The sequence below is a fragment of the Castanea sativa genome, chromosome 7 (genome assembly GCF_040712315.1).
Source record: "Castanea sativa cultivar Marrone di Chiusa Pesio chromosome 7, ASM4071231v1".
Lineage (NCBI taxonomy): Eukaryota > Viridiplantae > Streptophyta > Magnoliopsida > Fagales > Fagaceae > Castanea > Castanea sativa.
Genome location: NC_134019.1, coordinates 40534730 through 40556013, shown reverse-complemented (window position 1 = coordinate 40556013; position 21284 = coordinate 40534730). Strand labels below are relative to the sequence as shown.

Here is a 21284-nt window from a genome sequence, read left to right as displayed (position 1 = left end):
ACACCTTCCATCCTTGCCAACCCCACGTGCTTTTAGGTGAAGTTTCGTGGACAGTATATTTTTACATGCTCTCCAAAGGAGGTGTTTGATTTTGTTTGGACAGTTCAACCGCCATACCATCGTTCATATTCCCCTCATCCCTATGCTATTTAAGCTGCCCACTTCCTCCCCTCTCCCTCCTTATGCTTTCAACACTTTTTGGGCCACATTGTATGCACTTTTAACTGTGAATCTTCCATTAGAGGTCCATGCCCATATGAGTGAGTCTTCAGGCAACTTGACACTGATAGGTATACTCAAAATCAGTTCAGCCTTGTGGGGGAGGAACATGTTTTTCACTTTCCCCACATCCCAACCCCTCCTATCAACATCCACCAAACTTGACACCTTCTCCAGGCCTCAGTGGGCACTGACCGGGCTTGTCACTTTGAAAGATTCCGAAGACGGAATCCATCTATATTTCCAAATCCTTACACCTTCCTTGTTTCCTATGCACCAAATAAACCCCCTATCAACCGCCTTTTTTGCGTTCCATATGCTTCGCCATGCATAGGAAGGCATTCTTCCCAACTCCGCCTCACTAGCCACGCTATTCGGGAAATATTTCGCTTTGAACACTATAGACTAGAGAGTTAGGATTTTTCTACATTCTCGACCATTATTTAGCGAGTAGTGCCAGATTGAAAGCTTTTAAGTCCCTAGACCTCATACCTCCTTCTGCCTTTGGGATGGACAACTTCACCCATGAGACCCAAGCCATTTTCCTTTCCTTATCTTTTTGGCCCCACCAGAAGTTCCTCATGAGGGAGTTCAACTCTTTGCATAATGTATCCGGGAGTTTGAAAGAACTCATCGTATACGTTGGCATTGCTTGAGTTACCACCTTAATGAGAATTTTCCTACTTGCATGAGAAAGAAGCTTACCCTTCCAGATAGCTATTTTCCTCCTAACTTGGTCCTTGATTCGGTTGATAGCCTTTCTTTTCCCTCTCCCCACAAGCGGTGGTAGTCCTAGGTACTTTTCATGATGCTGAACTACTCTAGCCCCAAACTTCTCCTTCACATACTCCTTTATCTCCTTGCTAGTGTTCTTGCTAAAATAGAGAGAGGTTCTTTTCTTATTGATTTTTTGCCCCGAGTCCCCTTCATAATCTTCAAGTACTTTTAAAACCCTATCACATTCATCCCTTGTGGCTCTACAAAACACTATGCTATCATTGGCAAACAACATACGAGTTATGCTAGGAGCTCTTCTACTTACTGCAATCCCCTTTAAGTGCCCCCCCCCCCCCTTTCCTCCTTTTTGAACATAGCCGATAGTCCTTCAGCACACAATAAGAACAAGGAGGGAGAAATTGGGTCACCTTGTCGTAAACCCCTTGATGGGAAAATTTTCCCTTTTGGTTAGCCATTAATCAAAACCGAGTAAGATACCGTAGTTACACACATCATTGTTAGGGAAATCCTCCTTTCATAAAAGCCTATCTTTCTCATCATAGCTTCCAAGTACACCCATTTGACTATGTTGTACGCCTTGCTCATGTTGAGCTTTATGGCCATAAGCGCTTCGTTCCCTTTCTTCCTTTGATCGATGCAGTACATGGTTTCAAAGGCTACTAGCACATTATCCGTAATCAGTCTACCAGGGACAAAAGCATTGTACGACTCATCAATCACAGCAACCAACACTCTTTTCAGTCTGTTAGCTAGGATCTTTGAGATTAGTTTACACACCACATTACACAAACTTATTGGCCTGAATTCTGTAATCTTTTGGGGGGATTTCACCTTTGGGATAAGGCATATATATGTTTCATTCAGTCTACACAGCATCCTGCCCGAATTAAGAGAAGAACGAACACAATTGACCACTTCTAGCCCAACAATATTCCAATAGTGTTAAAAAAAAATTGGTGACATACCATCCGGTCTGGAGGCTTTTATTGGGTGCATTTGCTTTAGGGCATACCAAACTTCCTCAGCCGCAAGTAGTTCTTCATTCATATCTGGAGAGACCCGAGTAGTTATTGAGCTCAAGCTAGCCTCAAAGCTAGTTGGCTGGTCGGACTTGTAAATGGTCTCAAAGTATTCCAGAAGGGTTCGCTCAATCTCTTCTTTACCCTCCTGCCATTCTCCGACTAGATTTTGCAACCCCACAATCCAATTTTTCCTCCGTCTTTAGCTTGCGGTAGCGTGGAAGAACTTTGTATTTCAATCACCCCATTTCAACCAAGTGCTCTAGACCTTTGGTTCCACGTCATTTCTTCTCTAACCTGAATCTCATTAATCTCCCTTCTCACCCTTTTAATCTCCTTTGTTTTCCCATGTAAGCTGTCCCATAACTCCAGCTGTTGAAGTTTCTTCTTTTTTGTCTTTCAGCATCTTATTAACATTACCAAACTCTGCCCAATTCCATATTAAGTCTACCCATTATACCATCCTCTAAATCTATCCGCCCCAGATCCCATGCCCCTTCTACTATTTCTCTACACCTTTCATCTCTTGTCCACATAACTTCAAAAAAGAAACGTTTCCTCCTCTGTTTTTGGGCTGTTTGCACGTAAGAGAAAGCATTTACAAGCAATGATCCGATATGGACATCGCTACATGCCTCATTCTCGCCTCAGGAAATAATCTCATCCACTCCTCATTAGCAACCATTCTGTCGAGCCTGATCTTAGTGCGCTGCTCACCCCCCCCCCCCCCGCCCCGCCCCGCCCCGCCCCGCCCAGCCCATTGCACCATGTGAATTTCTGTCCAATAAAGCCTAAATCAAATAATTCACAACGGTTCAGACAATCCCTAAACTCCGCCATTTGGCTTGCATCTCTGTCCAACCACCATATTTTCTCATCTGACCGGGTAATTTCATTGAAGTTACCAAACACTATCCATGGCATAGCATTCTGATTTTTAAGAAATTCCAGCAATTTCCAAGAGATAAAGCGTTTACCTGCATCGGGGTGCCCATAGAAACTAATAGCTCTCGATGGAGTTGGTGCCGAGCCCTCATGGACTTCCACATCAATGTGGGAGTTTGAACAGCTTCTAAGTCTGATATCTGAGCCTTCCTTCCACATCATAGCTAGCCCTCTGCTTCTTCCATCACTAGGAACCATGATGCCTTGCTTATACTCCACTTTATTTCTAATCCCTTTCATTTTACTCTCCCCTATCTTCATTTCTGTTAAGAAGACTAGCAGTGGGTCTTTTGATCTCACCTCATTGGCGAGAGTCTGAACTGCCAAGGCCGACCCCATGCCTCGACAATTCCATGCCAGGATCATCATGAGGCTCGGCAGTGCTGCCTCGCAGCAATCGCCTCTCTGCCAACCATCTTCTTTTCCTCATCAGAGCTACGCCTTATTTGTTTACCTTCATTTCTGCCTTCTTTTCTGCTTTTTACATCCAACACATTTGGATCTAATTCACATAATGGGGTTGGGCCCTACTGTTTCAAGCTTTTAGGCCCCTTTTCCTCACATTTTGATTCTTTTTTAATCTCTCGGGCCAAGCGTTTCCAGTGCCTACTATTTAGGCCCATTTTTTCTGCACTCCACCCATTCGCTTCATAAATCATGACCAAAGGGCCTGATTCGGTCTCCAACCCAATTGGGCCTACTGGTCCGTTTTTCAGGCCTGATGCTAGCGCCAAAGTTTCATCAGCCGAAGCTTTTTTCCCTCTGATCATTACCTTTTTCCCACGTCATGCTCTCTGACTCTATTTTTTGAGATTTGGCTTGGTCCGATGCATCCCCTTCCAAAACCATCATCTTCTCTTCTTTCTATTCAGCCATCCCGTCAACCCCTCCTTTTTCGTGTAATACCTCTGACCCCATCACATCTTCCCCAACTTTTACTTTTTGCTGTGTCAGCGGGATCTTCTCCATGTTTGGCTGTCTCAAGCCATGAGCCCCACTAACCCCCACTAAGGTCTCGTTCAATCTAGGAGTTACCTTCCTCCTTTCCGATTCAACTCTAGCGTCCCGCCGGTTTGTATCTGTGTCCACTTCTCTTCCCATGCCCATTTTGTTTTGGTCTTGCGAAAAGAAAATCTTCTTATGATGTCGCTTCTCATCCATGCACCGTACTGTAACACCTCCCCTTCTGTTCTATTGTTTTCTTCACCTTTTTCTGGGCATTCTTTTAGTGCATGGTTTAGCAGTCCACACCAGTAGCGGAATTTAGGCAATCTACTTGAAGTTGACCCACCTGCATTACCCCCCCTCCCCCTCCACTATGATTTTTTTGCATCTGACTAATTTCTTGGTCACATCTAAACGCACCTTCACCCTCAGGCACATTCCCCAATGAACACCAGACTCCTGAACATCTATTTCCATCACCTCACCCAACTAGGCACAAATTGCTCGTCCTATCTCCTTCGTTCTACAGTTCAGGGGAAGGTTGAAAATTTGGACCCAAAATGGTGCTCACCTAATCTCTATCTCCTTTGGGGTAAGTTTTCCGTCGAACTCTTGGAGTAGAACCAACTGCTTTTCATAACTCCATGGACACATGTCCAAAACTTTTTTCTTATCCCTACCATCCCCAAATTCCACTAAATATAAATCCTCATCAACCTTAGATATCTAAACACCCTTATTTGTCTTCCAGAGCATTCTAATTTTTTTTCTAAGTGCCTCGGTGCTTATACTTTTGTGAGCTAAGATCTTCATTAACACACAATTCTTCCCTATCTCCCTTGCTGCCCTGGTACAGTTGAAATCAAGCTCAATTCCCTCATCCTCTTCCTCCGTAAATGACAGTTTACTCCAGAGCCTTTCAAGCTTGTCTACCATCCTATTCCACCACTTAAATCTAATCCACTCTACTGAGAAAGGAGAACTCCTCTCAGGGAGAGAGGATTACCACACGCCCTCACCCAGGGGGGCACACTATCTCTTGCAAGTGGCTGCAAGACTACACACTGCTTCTACATGCGCACAGGCACGAGAGCACCTAGAAATCCACGTAAGTGAAGTTTAAATAAACATAAAGTCTAATATTATTTTTATGTTTACAGCACATATATTGCTACTAGCATCCATAAAAATCTAGCTTCATGATCGTTCGATATTAATAAAAATCATATAAATTAGAGTAGAGGCTATAATTATGTATAATAAAGCCTTAAGTTTAAACTTTGGGAGGCTTCCTGATCTTTGTTGCTTGCTCAAAGCTATAGGCGATCTCAATCAGCTTTGGCTCTGAACCCTTTAGTCCTCCAAAGCATAAGCCAAATGGTTTCCCTTTAGAGTCATATCCAGCAGGGACAATCACTCCTGGGAAACCCCCAATTGCAAGGACACAAGAAACACTATTACCAGGAGTCACCAATGCATCTAGCTTGTTCTTTGTCATCAACTCCACAAAACCTTCTCTAGTTAGTTTTTCTAAATTTGCCAACGCCTCCTTCTCTGCATTTCCAATTCCATTTGTTGCTTCAGCTTTTATAAACAGGTCTTGTCCATAATCTAACCTTTCCTGTTTTGGCACTCATGGAATAATTAATAATTGATCAGTCATTGAGTTTTAGTAACAATAAGTTCATCACACAATATTTAACAAATATTTTCATAATTGTTGATGTGATATAGTGTAATTGCATATAACAAAAATAGAGTTAATACTCAGCGGTAGGTTTATGTGAAGGTTATGTTGCTCCAATCACAACTTACCATTTTAACAAGTTGTGAAAAATCTCAAGCCCTTAGTGTTGCTCAGTTAGTTGTGTCAATCTTAGTATTTGTTTGGCTAACTTATTTTTTGTCATCTTATTTTATTATTCAGCTCATTTTTGCTACTATTTATAGGTTTTACTGCACTTTTTGGAACTGTTTATGAGTCCCACTATACTATTTTAACTAACATTTACTTTATCAACAGTACTTTCAACAAAAAGTTTTTAATTTTAACAAAATAAGTAAATTCCAAACAAACCCTTATATATAAATGTAGGACATAATCAAGACAACCTAAGTTTATCATACTCACCAATTCTGAGTTTTCCTTGTTGAAGGCAATCAAATCGGTTAAGGAGTGGACAGGGGCATCCACTAACTCCTTTAGGTAGGCATTAATGCATATTTTAAATTCAGCCACCAATGCAGTTTCTTCATTGCTCGATGAATAGATTTCGTCAAGATTGGCTATTTTCAGATTGTCTACCAAAATCGCACCTCGTTCCCTAAATAAATTTGCATGAAGTATTAGTATCAATTTTTCAAAGAATGATAGTACTGTACAAAAACCTTACAAATTGATATGTTAAATTTTAAACATAAAATAAAAAAGTAATTAAAAAATTATTATTATTTCCTCGAAAATTAGTAGTTACTCTAGCATATTTTTTTTTTTTTTTTAAATACATTTGATTGAGCATTGAAACTAATACATGGAATCAGTGTTTTGTTACCTTAGTGTGTTGAAATGTTGCTCAATGGTTTGTTTCGCAATAGTATCATTTTTGAAATAGTACACGGGGTTTTCCCTCACTATCCCCAGTCTCATTCCTCGCAGCCCATCAGCCCTAAGAAATTGTGCATAGCCACCTTTTGGAATGTACTGTGATGTTTCAATTGATGCATTGTCATTATGGTCAATGCCAACAATGGCATCAAGAACATGGACGGCATCTGCTACTGTTCTACATATGGGTCTGTTCCATTCAAATAAAGTTACTACCAATTTCGTGCAATACTATGATGATGCACGTTAGCAAAATTTGTGTAAAAATTAGAAAAAATCAAACATAATCTGATATTGTTATAAATTGTCTCAAATTCCTAATTTAACTTGGTTTAGTATTTCCAATGCATCTCTATTTCGTAGCACATTTCCTTAAAACCTCCATGCTGTCAAAAGATTTCTCCAAGTGCACCATTTGTTTCTTATGCCACCAGATTTTGTCAAAAAGTTATAGCTGCAAACAAAATAAAAAGGTTTCTGCTCTCGCTGTCCCTAAATTAAAAACAAATAAATAAGATAAAAAACATTCTAGGAGGACAGATATAAGTTGCCTAACATCATTAGCTTTCTCTATTTTGTTACCATGTACATATTATAAGAATTTCAATTCATGTCAAACTTTTTTTGAATTGCAATGTGAAAGGGTCAAATAACATTTACAAGTTTCATAATTTCAATTTTATGATATCTTCTAAGCCTTGCCATGTTAACGGTTAGAGATGCCTAGTCCAGTCCTAAGTATGCCATAGCTATATAACTCTAGTATAGATTCATTGTAAACAAAGTAATCCGATCTTACTTGGAGCAAAAACAATGTAATCCTAATCCTACTTATAGTGGAAATATTGTAACCCTTTGTTAGTTTATGGTTGGTCTAAGATTTAGACTGCTACAATACTTTTCATTGGATTTATTGTAATACACAGCTTTAATAGAAAAGATGTAGCCATCAAGGGCTTTACACTATGGATGTAGATATCCACGTTTATTCTTTGTGTTTGGTCTCTTTCTTTTTCACTCTGTAGGTTCTTCCTAATCTATTCCCTGTAATGGACAGCATCAAGGTTCTCTCTCACATTGCTGTTAGCCACTTTGCAAGCTCATCCTAATTTATTCCCTAACAACCTCATAAACATCTTTCTCAAATATGATATGTTATGAGAAGACAATTTTTATGGGCTGTATTCCATTTCCCCTCCAGAGTTATTGGAGGTGGAAGGTACCTGGTCAGGATGAGTCGTATAAGTCTTAAAATTTCCCCTGTTCAAGCAGAGAGAGAGAGAGAGCCTACCCCACGGTATCTTGTCTTTGTGAGATTGGTATGACTCCAGCTCGACTAGTGAGACCGACTGTTGGTTTGATGCCCACTACCAAGTTACAACTACATGGACATAAAATAGAGCCATCAGTCTCGGTCCCTAGTGACACTGCTGCCATATTTGCTGCTACTGATATTGCTGGTCCACTACTTGACCCACAAGGATCTCCCATTGTATAAGGATTCTGCAAGCCATAGCAAAACAGTCTTATGGAACTTCTTAGGCCAAACTTAATTATTTGTACAAGGAGACATGCTTGTTTTTCTTTTTGATCTAGCTTATTTTATATGTAAATTTGTACATGATAGAAGTGGCTAGAAAGTTAGCTTATTTTATATGTAAATTTACAAAATCCCCAACGTGTTCATGTTGGAAACACTGGAGATGCATGCATGTATGTACCATATTGCATTTGCGTCTATGTCCATGATTCTTAGTGAGAGGGACTCGAGGCAAACATATCCCAAAAAAACGTTAGAAAGGTGGATGTATGTAATGTGTATTGGATCAGAGGATACTGAGAAACTTCAAACAAGAGCAATCCAAGATCAAGATAACAAGAAGATCTTCTGTTTTGATAATTTGATAGTTACGATGGGGGAAGGGGGCATTGAACCCTATATGTTTTCGTTAGAAACATTAGGAGATGTTAGTTAAGCTACAAGGGTCTTGGCAAGATAACAAGAAGATCAAGTTCATCTACATAGCAAGATCAAAATTATCTCTACATTAGATTCATAAACTACAAAATAGGAAGAGGCCTAGCAACCCAAAATGTATTTTCCAACTATAAATACACTACAACTCCCCTCTCAAAATCATGAGAGAGAGAGCACTTTTTTTTTTTCAGCCCACACATGGTCTGACATTTAGTCAAACACTTGATGTGCTTGACTTCATGTTACAACACTCACCTTCCCCTGGCCATTTCTCGCGTTCCAGCCACTAGGTACTCCATGAGACCTATAATGAGACCACTCGCTCAAGCTGGCTTTCCCCAATATGATAGCCCCAGCTTCTCTCAACTTGGTCACCACACCAGCATCGCGTGGCACAACTGAGCCGAGCAGTGCACATGAGCCAGCCGTGGTGTTCAGCTTATCCTTGGTTGCAATGTTATCTTTGACCAAAATAGGAACGCCATGCAACATAGAGAGTGACCCAGGTGCCTTGGCATTGCGCTCGTGGTCAGCCTGATCAGCTAGGTCCAGTGCATCTGGGTTCACTTCTAAGACACCCTTAAGAACCGGGTTGAGTCTCTCTATTTCTTTAAGGTAAAACTCAACGAGTTCCCTGGAGGTGAGTTGGTTTTGCTTGAAAGCGAGCTGGATATCATGCACTGTGGCTTCCCTGATTGACGAGAAGCCTAGGCCTTCGACTTCGATAGCTTGGGCACTGGATGATGCTGAGGCTAGGAGCAGGGATGAGAATATATATAGAGAAGCTAATTATTATCAGTGGTGAATAATAATATTGATGAAAAAAACTAGAACTAAGATTAACATAACAAAAGCATCTACTAAACTCTTATGAATCACTAGCATATGCAAAAATTGACACACCTGATGAACAGGAACAACCCTCCATGAGAACAAAAGTAAGATGGGAAAGTTTTTCTTGAGTAGTTAGAATGATGGGTGTGGTGTGGACTGTGGACAATGAACAACCCTGACTACCTTAAAATGTGTTTTAAACTAAGATTAGTACATTTGGTAATGAGTTGAAAGTGGGCTTAAATGGTTTTACAAATTACAAGGATCTGCCATTAAGCTGGCTATAATCAATGATTTTAGCTTTTAGCCTAAGGGTATGTTTGGATGTTTATTCTGTCCCTCTATTTTCTCTCCATCCAAACATAACTTTTGTGCAATATTGAAGCTTGTATTAGTTATACTTAACTCTTAGTCGTCCTCTGCAACGCAACTCCACCCAATAGCAAATTATGCCATTGATGGGATTTAATGGAATAATATACATGGAAGGAGTACATTGGAGACAAATGTAATTTAAATGAATTATAGTGATGAAAATGAAAATAAGTCAAAGATAGAGGGTATAATATGTTTTGAATTAATCGATTTTTTATTAGGCCTTAATAATGCATAATTTTATTTTTCTTCAAATTTATGTTAATTATGGCTTTTATCTGGCTTATATATACACAAAAATCTAACTTCACTCCTTAATTATAGCTTATTAAAACCTTACTAAAATGAGCCACATTTTTTTTAATAAAAAAATGAACCACTTAATTAAATAGGGAAGAGAATGAAGTTCATACTCACCTAATTAATGTTAACAAATATAATATACATGATGAGAAAGTTTTGTATGTCATGTGAATGACAATTTTGTGTCACTTCACATGATTGGTGCATATGAAGAGTATTATACAAACAAGCAATTGTTATTATATACAATATTATAATGTCTTTCTTAGTTAACAACAAGATACATCATTTTTTATTTGTTTTATTATTACGTTATCATTTGAAATAGTGGAGGGAACCAAAGATTAATAAAAATTTTTATAGTTTATTATGTTGTGAACTTGTAAGGAAGTTGCTTAAACCAATGGTAACATTAGAGAGATTACTCAATCTAAAATTTTCTTGCTTATTGGATATGATTCGGTCTAAAAGAGAATTTCCTCTACCTCAATCTTGTGTCCTTTGTGAAACGAGTGTCAATCAAGACTCAATTCCTAGAAGACAAGGTAATAATGAAGAAAGTAGCAGTTATAAATAGAATACAAGATTTTTAACAAACTTTGAGATGTGATTTTTCGTGATTCCATTGCTAATTCCATTAGGGGATAATAATTAGTAGTTTTCTTTTTTATTTTTAATAACATCATGTAATACAATTTAAACTCCGATTTATTGGTATGTATTTTATCATCTTTTTTGAGATTTAATTAATATTGGTAAGTAGTCATTAATAGTAATAACAAATAATTATGACACTAAAAAAAACTAGTACAAATATTATTAAAATAATACTTGTGAGGGCAAAAGGTCCGGAGCTTGTTCTTGGGCCTTGGGCTTGATCCAACGATATTAACTTGTCCAAGGAGGGTTTGGTGGTAGTAACGATACCAAACTTAAAAGCCCATAAGCAAATTGTTGCGAAAGAGGCTGTTGGAAATAGTCTGAGGAGGGGAAACTCCTCGGCTAAGTAAAGAGAAGGTCAAATGGTACGCGCATGGTGATAAGAATGATATTCTAGAAAGTCCTGTAGATGAAGATGTGTTCTGCAAGGGCATAGAGAGGAAGAACGAATGAGAAATATCTGAGAGAAAGCTGCTACCACTGCATTAAAGACTCTGCACCTACCTCTCTGGCCGTATTAATGAGGAAATGACATTTGACCAGTGGTGATCAGCCTTACAGCTATTGTTTGAAGACTTCAAGAGGGCGGTGAATAAGACAAGTACCTTGATCAATGATCTGATCCATACGTAGAGGATGGATGAAAGAAGAAGGGTGATATAAAAGAAAAAGAGAGGCATTCAAGAGGGGGATCGAAGAAAGAAGAGAAAAAACACTGTACACACCACCACCCTTCATTGTAATTTATTTGTGGAAGAAGAAAAGATGATACAAATTGTCCTCAACTTACGTCCGAGAAATTTTATTACATAAACAGTTCATTACATGTGACTTGGCAATCTAGCCCATCATTTTTGATATCCAACATCCCTAGAACCTAGATTTCAAGCCTACTCTTTACAAATTTCATTGTATTGGGTTTTTTGGGTCTGCCCCTTCACATTGTTGGGTTTGGGCTCAAATTATGACCTTACAATACCAATAATAATAATAATAATAAACTTTCTTATTATTATTATTATTATTATTATTATTATTAAGCAATTGATTTAAGTATGGAATAAACTTTCTTATATATACATATGCTTGGCTTTATAAAAAAGCCTTGTTTCATACCACAGTTTTTGAAATCGTCACTTTTTCAAAAAGCTGAACCAAACTCACTCTTAGAAGAGTAGAGGTGTAGGAAGCTCATTCTCTGCTATTTGGAAATTAAAGATTTTAGGAGTTGAACATGATTCCAGATAAATTAAGGTTCATCACAATCCTATGTGAATCAGAGATCATAAGGTTTAACATAGAACGAAGCAGACTTCTTATAAAGTTTGGGCTTTGATTGTATTTCAAGATTGTGAGAGATAATGAATTCTTGATTTTCTTTAAAATATTTCATAACATTTTCACTTGTTTTCTTTTTAATCTTCCTTTATATCTTCAAATTAGTTCAATTTGCCCCTCATAATCTTTAGCAAATATATGTTTCTTAATTTAAACAAGTTACTTTGTTTTCCAATTATGCTGCTTAACTTAAGGGTTCAACATATTTCAATACAACGCATTTTTAATGTTTAAGGCTTAATATCTTCTCAAAAAAAAAAAGCTTAATACATTTTTGTTGGTGAAATTATTCATTCGACTAAAAAAAAATTACAAAATATTTCATTGCTGTAAATTGGAGGATTTTTGAAGCATGTATTAGTTATACCCAAATGTACAAAAATGTCCATGTCACTTTTCAAAATGAGGCATGTCCTAGACTGCCTTTCACTCTCTGTCGTCCTCTGTAACGCAACCTAACCCATAGCAAATTATGCTATATATCATATATGGTATTTAATGGAATCATACATACATATATATGGAGGGAGTATATTGGCAATAGATGTAATTTAAAGGATTGAAATGAAAAAGTAAAGACGATGCTATGGTGTTTTTAAACTATGATATTTATGTTCCATTTTTTAAACTACGATATTTATTTTGATTACATATTCAGCTTAAAGGAGTTAGGTGCTATGATTTGGTTTTTTCGAAATCGATTTTGTTACGTAGGCTTCAAAGCATAAATATGGGTTCATTTGTGATGGTGTGATGTTTGTTCTATTATTATTGAGGCATAAAAGCTGAAAATGGGTTTTTGTTATTGAGGCTTGAAAGTTGGTTGAAGGTGTGATGGTGATCTGATAAAGATTGGGATTGTAGAAATTGTTTCTAATGACCAATTTGGATGGAGGAAGAGGGAGGGGAGTAGAAACTCTACTCTTCTTTACTCTACTCTCCCTCACTCCTCCTCCATCCAAATTGGCCATAAATAGATTAGCCAGTGGCATGAATGTAGGTCGATTTTGTGACAAGTAGGTTGCAGAGATTGGTTGCTTCAAGGTTTAGTTCAATGGTTGTGCATTGTTGTTGAGGCAATTATTGGAGAGGGGACCATTTGGTGGCAATTGGAGAGAAAAAAAGGGAAAAAGGATTAAAAAAAGAAAAAGAAAAAAAGCAAATAAAATAGGGGAAAAAAAAAAAAAGAAGAAAAAGGAAACACAAAATTAAAACTTTTTTTTGTTGGCGTGCACAAAATACAAACTAGTTTTGAGTCTTTTGACAATTAAAAAGGACGCCTATATATATATTTTTTTTAATTTCAAAATTTAGGGATGTAAATTGAAATTGAGCTAAATATAGAAGGTATAATTTGCACTTCTGTCAAAAAAAAAAAAAAAAAAGAAAATAAAAGAAAAGAAAAGAAAAAAGTAAGTGAAGTTAAGGCTACAATTATTTTTATTTTTGCAGCATATATATTGCTATTAGCTTCCATACAAATCTTTTTTCATGATTGTAATGATGCAATAGAGCCTTTAAAAATAAATTTAGGAGGCTTCCTGATCTTTGTTGCTTGCTCAAAGCCATATGCGATCTCAATCAGCTTAGGCTCTGAACCCTTTAGTCCTCCAAAGCATGAGCCAAATGGTTTCCCTTTAGAGTCATATCCTGCAGGGACAATTACTCCTGGGAAACCCCCGATTGCAAGGATAGTAGAAACACTAACACCGGGAGTCACTATTGCATCTAGCTTATTCTTTGTCATCAACTCCACAAAACCTTCTCTAGTCAGTTCTGCTAAATTTGCCAACGCAGCCTTCTCTGCATTTCCAATTCCATTTGTTGCTTCAGCTTTTACAAACTGGTCTTGTCCATATTCTAACTTCTCCTGTATTGGCATTCATGGAATATTCAATAATTGGTCATCATTGAATTTAATTTTTAGTAACAATAGGTTTATGCAAAAATGTTCACAATTTTTTCCATAATTGTTGATGCAGCCTAACGCGATTGCTTATAATAATAGTAAAGTTTGTACTTAGTGATAAGTTTATGTAAAAGTAATGTTGCTCAAATCACAACCTCTTTAAGAGCATTCGCATTGGTTGATGTATAATAGAAAAAGATATGAAATTTACACATTTAAGCCCCAAACCTTCCCTCTTACTCTCTTCTGTCTCTATTTCAACTTTAATCCTAGCAAAATGCTTTGCAAATTGATCAAATCCATACTAATCATAAAATTCATCAAATATAGATCTCAAAATCATCAAACCCATTTACAAATCCTCAAATATAGATCTCAAACTCATAAACCCATATATAAATCCATATGAATCATCAAACGCAAGAAGAAGAGGGTGATTTTGAAAAATTATTGTGTAAAATAAAAAAAGTAGCTTCTTATGTCAAAATAGACGGAAACTTTTAGGCAAACTAATGCGAATACTCTAACAAGTTGTGAAAAAATTTATATCCTTGGCATTGCTCAATTATTTGTGTCAATCTTAAGTATGAATGTAGGACATCACATAAATCAAAAGAACCTAACTTTATTATACTCACCAATTTTGAGTTTTTCTTGTTGAAGTCAATCAAATCAGCTAAAGAACGGACCGGGGAAGTCACCAGCTCATCTAGATATGCATTGATGGATATTTTAAACTCAGTTGCCAATACAGTTCCTTCACCGCTCGTGGGGCTATAGATTTCGTCAATATTGGCTATTTCCAAATTGTCTACCAGAATTGTGCCTTGTTTCCTGAATTTGCATGAAGTATTTGTATCAATTTTTTAATGGGCCAGTTATTACGAATTTAATAACAAAAGCCTTAGAAACTTGATGCATCAATTTTTAAAACATGATCCCACGTATTACTTTAAATGCTGAAAAAATACTAAAGTTGCTACAAATTTTATTGCAAAATGTTTACCAAGTAACGTGAGAATGAATTTGATTAGTACTAATCAAATGCATTACCTTATTATGTTTTTGATGTAGTACTAATCAAATTCATTCTCATGTTACTTGGTAAACATTTTGCATTAAAATTTGTAGCAACTTTAGTATTTTTACAGCATTTAAGGTAATACATGGGATCATGTTTTGTTACCTTAGTGTTTTAAGATGTTGCTCAACAGTTTGAGCGGCAATAGTATCATTCCCAAAATTGTAGAAGGGATCCCTCACTATCCCTACTCTCTTTGCTCGGAGTCCATCAGCCTTAAGAAATTGTGCATAGCCACCTTTTGGAATGTGCCGTGATATTTCAATTGTTGCATTGTCATAGTGGTCAATGCCTACAATGGCATCAAGAACGTAAACAGCATCTGCTACTGTTCTACAAATGGGCCTGTTCCATCCTAATAAAGTCATGACCTATTTAATGATGCTTGTTGACAAAAGTTGGGTTAATATTCGACAAAATAAGACATCACTCTGGAATTAGGTTAAAAAATGTATGACATAGTTATGATATCATGATAAAGTACATAATAAAATATAAAGAAGAAAATAAAGGAGACGGACCAATTAGGACTGCATTAAATGAAGCACATATGACAAGTTGAAAGGAAGGCAAGATGATTGTTATGCTTGAGGTTTGAATGCTCAACATAGTGCAAATGTGCTAACAATAGTGATGGGAGAGATCTTTGATTCTGCAATGTTCTAACAATAGTGGTGAGAGAGAACCTTGATTCTGCCGTTATAGGGAATAAATTTGGAAGAATATGTGAAAAGAAAGAGATAGAATTAACGTGGATGTCTACATTTGTATCTGAAAGCTCTTGATGGCTAATTTTTTTCTATTAAGCTTTGTGCATTACAAAAATCCATGAAGGGTATTATAGCAGTCTAAATCTTAAACTAACTATAAACTAATGTAGACAAAAAATGTTTTTCACTACAAATAGGATTAAGATTACGTGGTTTGTGCTCCACATATGATTGGGATTATTCTGTTTGTTAGAATAATGTGGCCCAACATATTATATATGATGCCTTTATTATTAACAAATAAATATTCAGTCTCTTATGAAATTATGCAATACTTATATGATGTAAGATATTGATATCTTGAAATAGGTCTACTTGGTTTAGTAGACTAAGATTATGAATGCATTTATTGTAGTCCTTGACTTGACTATATCCATCATGATGTAGCATATTTTGATAGGTACATTGTTGGACCATGATGGAAAGGAGGTGCAGGTTAAAATTGCTCAGATTATGGAAGACATTAAGGACTAGTCTTTCGATGGTTAGTGCATAATAATCTCGGAAGTCCTTCCATAATGAGATTCATGCACGTTGAGTGTTGGCTTTAATAAATTTATCGTTTCATTACCAGTAACTTGAACTCCTATTAAAGGTGTTGTCAATATAGTAGTTCTGGATATGAATGATAGATGAATCCATGTATTAGCATGGAGTTACAAAAGTAATAACACATTAATGAATTTCTTCATTAATAAATTTAATTAATAAAGTTGTTTATTAACAAATGTAACATATTTGTTACATGAAGTGTTATTACAATAGGAAGGATTTTATGGCTGGTCATGTCCTTTCTGAATATTATAAATATTGTCAAGGCCACACTTGCAAGGGGGTGTGAAAAGAGAAAATAAAGCTCTTGTTAATCCTGACTAGCTGGGAAGAGCATCCTGATTGCTTGTAAAGTCCTTGAATAACATTAACCTAGTATGTATATTTCTCCCATTTTATTGTTGACTTTTATTACATATGCACATGATATAATTGTTAATTGATAGATGTATTATACGTGTTTCTCTTGAATTATTACTTTTTAAGTATAATTCCAACACTGTTTGCACTAAGTAAATTTTTAAGATTGGGATTATAACTAGACTAGAGTTATATAACATACTTAGAATTTGACTAGGCATCTCCAACAGTTAACTGGCAAGGCTTAGAAGATATCATAAATTGAAATTACAAAACTTGAAACTGTTGTTTCACCATTTTGACATTGCAATTTCAAAACATTTTGGACATGGATTGAAATTCTTATGATCTGTACACGGTAATGAAGTAGAGAATATACAAGCTACTGATGTTGGGCAACTTATATCTGCCCTCCTAGAACCTAATTTTATCCAATTGGGGACAGTGAGAGCAGAAACTCTTTTGTTTTGTTCGCAGCTGTAACTTTTGACAAAATCTGGTGGGCAAAAAGCCAAATGGTGCACCCGGAGAAATCTTTTGACAACATGGAGGTTTCAAGGAAAAATTGCAAGGCAGTAGAGATGCATTAGTCAAGATAAACAAACATGTGCGGTGGCTTAAACTAAAAAAATACGAAATAAACGTAAATTGTGACGTAGCAATAGTCAAGAACTACTTCTTTCCAGTAGTGATTGCCAGAGATAGTGCAGGGAAGCTTAGAGAGGCAACCTTTAAAACCACTACCATGGATCCAATTATAGCAATAGCTGAGGTTGTATGTGGTCTAAGAATTTTGCCAAAGCTCTAAACTATTCTCAAGTTGTAGTAGAAGGGGGTTGTATATCGCGTGGAGTCCATTAAATGTCCAAGGCAGCCCTCCTATTGGGAAATTGTGTTTGATAATGTGACTTTAGTTTTTTTATTTTTATTTTAAATAATTCATAGTTGGGGAGAGGGGATTTTAACCATAGAGTTTCCACTAGAAGATGCCAGTTTTAATAGAAGCATGGTAGAAGAAACAGAAGATAATGACTAGTTTTCCAACAGTCATAATTTTACACAAAATGGCACTGTATATTTTTTAATGAATACGGTGATGTTTTGTTAAATGACACTGTTTCAGTGAGGGCAGATATTTTTGGGATCATCTTCTTCTTTTCCCCGTGTTGCTCAGAGCTATGGGAGTTAGATATTTTTCCTGTAAATTGCACATTAATCACATGTGTAAATTCAATGTAACTAGCTCCTATCGTTACGGAATTATTGTTAGTTTGTTAGATTAGGCTTTAAGCTTATTTCTGGCTCTATATAGAGAGAGCATTACTCTTTGTATTATTCAGTTAGTGTTGCAATATAATTCTCAGTTTTTCACTCTCTCTTTCTCTCTGTTTTTGCCATTAATACACAGAAGCTTTTCTTGCTTTCTTGAAGTTTAACAACAAGACTCTTCATTGAGCTTTGTAGCTGAAGTTTTTGTAAGCTGTAATTTTGGATGGGTCCACATGGATGCTAACAGAGCTACTCATGTGCATTCTTTTGTGGGCTAGGTTCCATTAGATTTTGGAGGTGGAAATAATGAATGCTGTTAGTCTCTTATGTTGAGTAAAACTTTCTCAGTTCAAGGAAAAAAGTGAGGGAGAAAACCTACCCCACACTATCTTGTCTTGGCGAGACTGAAATGACTCCAGCTCGACTAGTGAGACCAACAGTTGGTTTGATGCCCACTACCAAGTTATAACTGGACGGACATAAAATAGAGGCATCAGTCTCGGTTCCCAGTGACACTGCTGCCATATTTGCTGCTACTGATATTGCTGGTCCACTACTTGACCCACAAGGATCTCCCATTGTATAAGGACTCTGCACAACATAGCAAAACAGTCTTATGGAACTTAAGGCCAATTTGTTTTCCCTCCATTTATAGAATGATCAAGTAGAATTTGGTACTGTAATTAAAATCAACTAGATATAACAAAATTGACTAAAAAGGAAAAAAGGGCTTTCGCAACAGTTGGGTAGACCCAATTTCTCTGTCCAATTTCTGGAAAATGTACAAGAAAAAATGTCTATGAATAAATCAAATAAGACCAGAGATATTAATTAACTAATTAGTTAAATGTCATATCCATATCCGGTATCCCCCACCCATATTGTGTCATTTCCGTGTCTGTGCTTCTTACTAAGATGGACTCAAGGCAAAAAAATGTCAATAAATAAAAAAAAAATTAAAAAAAAGTGAATGTATCTATGTACTGTGTATTAAATCAGAGTACAAGATCAAGTTTACCTAGACAGAAAAATCTTCCAACAACAAAATAGGAAGAGATGTAGCAATTTAAAATGTGTTTTCCAACTCTAAGTATACTACAACTCCTCTCTTCTCTCAAAATCATGAGACTTAGCCCTCTCATTCAGCCCACATATCGTGTCTGATATTTAATCAAACATCTGATGTGCTTGCACTGAGACAAGAAATAGAAGAAGAAAATGGATTATCTGTTCGGATATGTATAAATTAAAGCTAAAATTCAGATCATATTGATCAAATGGTTATTTTTTATTCATGCAAAATTTTGCTTGAAATCTTGTATTGAAGTGAAGTCGCAAAAAATAAAAACTTGCAAGTTGCATTGTTAGTCTCTCCTGCTCAATTTCTCTTCCAACATAAATTTCATTCATTTACTTGACACAAGCTAAGTGACCCAATACGTGACATTCAACTTAAGATCTCCTGCTTTAATATCGTGAGAAAATATGAATTTGTCCGAAAAGTATAAACTATTAGGAAATGATGAATTTAATCGTTTAACTAATATTCAAACACAAAAACACTCACCTTGCCTTGGCCACCTCTGGCGCTCCAGCCATTGGGTGATTCAAAGGTCCTAAAATGACACCACTCGCTCAAAGTGGCCTTCCCCAATATGATAGCCCCAGCTTTTCTCAACTTTGTTACCACACCAGCATCGCGTGGCACAACTGAGCCAAGCAATGCATATGAGCCAGCCGTGGTGTTCAGCTTATCCTTGGTTGCAATGTTATCTTTGAGCAAAATGGGAATGCCGTGCAATGGAGAGAGTGACCCAGGTGCTTTAAGCTTGCGCTCATGGTCAGCCTTATCAGCTTGGTACAGTGCATCTGGGTTCACTTCTAGGACACCCTTAAGAACTGGGTTGAGTCTGCTTATTTGTTTAAGGTAAAACTCAACGAGCTTCCTGGAGGTGAGTTGGTTTTGCTTGAAAGCTAGCTGGATATCATGCACTGTGGCTTCTTCGATTGATGAGAAGCCATGAACGACCTTGATGGCTTGGGTAATGGATGATGTTGTGGCTAGAAGAATCAGGAACAGGGATGAGAAGACAGGGAAGCTCAGTGGTGAATATTTGGTGCCCATGGAAGTCAACAGATCGAGTAGCTAGCTCATTGGCCGATTGTATCAATCATTTAAAATTTCAATTAAAAAAAAAAAAAAGTCAACAGTTGCCTTACTCGGATGCATCGATACATTTGTTACGTTTTTTTACCAAACTCCTTAAACTTTTTATATATATTTTTTAATATAAATTTTAAAAATTTAATCGTTAAATTTTATGTTTTTTATATTCTTAATATGCAAATCAAATTTCATTCAATTCAAATACTATTTATTATTCGATCAATTTTTATACACAATTTTAAATTACAAAATTTTAAATTTTAACATTTGTTTGGTGACATAGCAATTGATTATTAATCTTCTTAAAATTTTACAAACATTAATGATATAATAAAAATATTTAATTTAATAATTAGATTTTCAAAATTTACACTCAATATAAATATATATGATAGTATTAAAGAATTTTCCATCAAACTAGTTTAGAAAAAAACTTTATACTTAAGAATTAGAATGAGAAGACAGGGAAGCTCAATGGTGAATATTTGGTGCCCATGAAAGTCATGGTCAACTTGTAGAGAATTTAGATTCGTGCCGTGCTTTTTTAAATGGTGAAGCTTGGGTATAGTATTTTGGTACACTTGATGTTGATGGGAACAGTGAGGACACGTGGATAATTTCGTGGTAATGTGTCCATATCCTATCAACTATCAAGTCTGTCTGAGCACCGTACCCAAGCCGAACTTCTTTCTAAAAGAGAGTTGAAAATGAGGTTTTGCAGATAATATTGATGTGTTTAGTAGCTTTTATAAAAAAAAGAAAAAAGGATTTTCAGAAAAAATAATAGCATATATATATCACCATCATTATCATCATCATATAATAAAAGTCAGGCTTTGGCTTAAATCAATCAAAAAAGAAAAAAAGAAAAAGTTATATTCATAAGTTGTAGTTACACTAAGTGGCTGCTCTCATTAATTAGTAAATTAATTTTATATTAATTGTTAGGATATATTTCCTCAAATTAAAGGATAAGTTTAACAACTATTTAATTTAGGTAAAACTTTATCATTTATATTTCAAAAAATTTAAATTCTATTCAAATTAAAATTCTATTATAAAATATTTCTAAACTTAAATCACACACACAACCCACGTTTTCTTTCTAAAAAAAAAAAATCTCATGTTTTGACTAACAATAAACTTTATCATCTAAATTTTAGAAATTTAAATTCTACTCTAAGTAAAAGTCTATTATCAACATTTTAAGAAAAATT

The 21284-nt window shown here is 36.1% G+C and overlaps 2 protein-coding genes across 3 annotated transcripts; both read right to left on the bottom strand.

The window, feature by feature from the left end:
- Nucleotides 1-3782: 3782 nt before the first annotated feature.
- On the bottom strand, nt 3783-9626 carry LOC142643374 (putative amidase At4g34880). Of its 2 annotated transcripts, none has more exons than XM_075817978.1 (6): nt 9353-9626; nt 8705-9195; nt 7763-7974; nt 6419-6661; nt 5998-6190; nt 3783-5487 (listed from the first exon to the last, which is right to left on the bottom strand). In XM_075817978.1, exons 1-6 carry the CDS (start codon nt 9375-9377, stop codon nt 5140-5142), a joined length of 1512 nt encoding a protein of 503 aa, XP_075674093.1. In that variant the 5' UTR covers nt 9378-9626; the 3' UTR covers nt 3783-5139. The 2 variants fall into 2 exon arrangements, with proteins under 2 accessions (XP_075674093.1, XP_075674092.1); XM_075817977.1 differs by having other exon boundaries at nt 8705-9201; nt 9353-9625.
- A 3717-nt stretch (nt 9627-13343) lies between these two features.
- Nucleotides 13344-20028, bottom strand: LOC142643373 (putative amidase At4g34880). Its single transcript, XM_075817976.1, has 5 exons — nt 19468-20028; nt 18280-18491; nt 15055-15294; nt 14507-14702; nt 13344-13829 (listed from the first exon to the last, which is right to left on the bottom strand). Exons 1-5 carry the CDS (start codon nt 20023-20025, stop codon nt 13449-13451), a joined length of 1587 nt encoding a protein of 528 aa, XP_075674091.1. The 5' UTR covers nt 20026-20028; the 3' UTR covers nt 13344-13448.
- Nucleotides 20029-21284: the final 1256 nt, after the last annotated feature.

Excerpts from the sequence above, each read along its gene's own strand:
- LOC142643374 (XM_075817977.1), bottom strand. The coding sequence starts at position 9,377 with ATGGAGGGTTGTTCCTGTTCATCAG. Across the intron at positions 9,202-9,352 it reads GGGTTGTTCCTGTTCATCAG|CCTCAGCATCATCCAGTGCC; the intron begins GTGTGTCAATTT and ends CCCTGCTCCTAG. Across the intron at positions 7,975-8,704 it reads CGAGAAATGGCCAGGGGAAG|AATCCTTATACAATGGGAGA; the intron begins GTGAGTGTTGTA and ends TATGGCTTGCAG.
- LOC142643373 (XM_075817976.1), bottom strand. The coding sequence starts at position 20,025 with ATGGGCACCAAATATTCACCACTGAGCTTCCCTGTCTTCTCATCCCTG. Across the intron at positions 15,295-18,279 it reads CCAAGACAAGATAGTGTGGG|GCCCATTTGTAGAACAGTAG; the intron begins GTAGGTTTTCTC and ends AGGATGGAACAG. Across the intron at positions 14,703-15,054 it reads CAACATCTTAAAACACTAAG|GAAACAAGGCACAATTCTGG; the intron begins GTAACAAAACAT and ends ATGCAAATTCAG.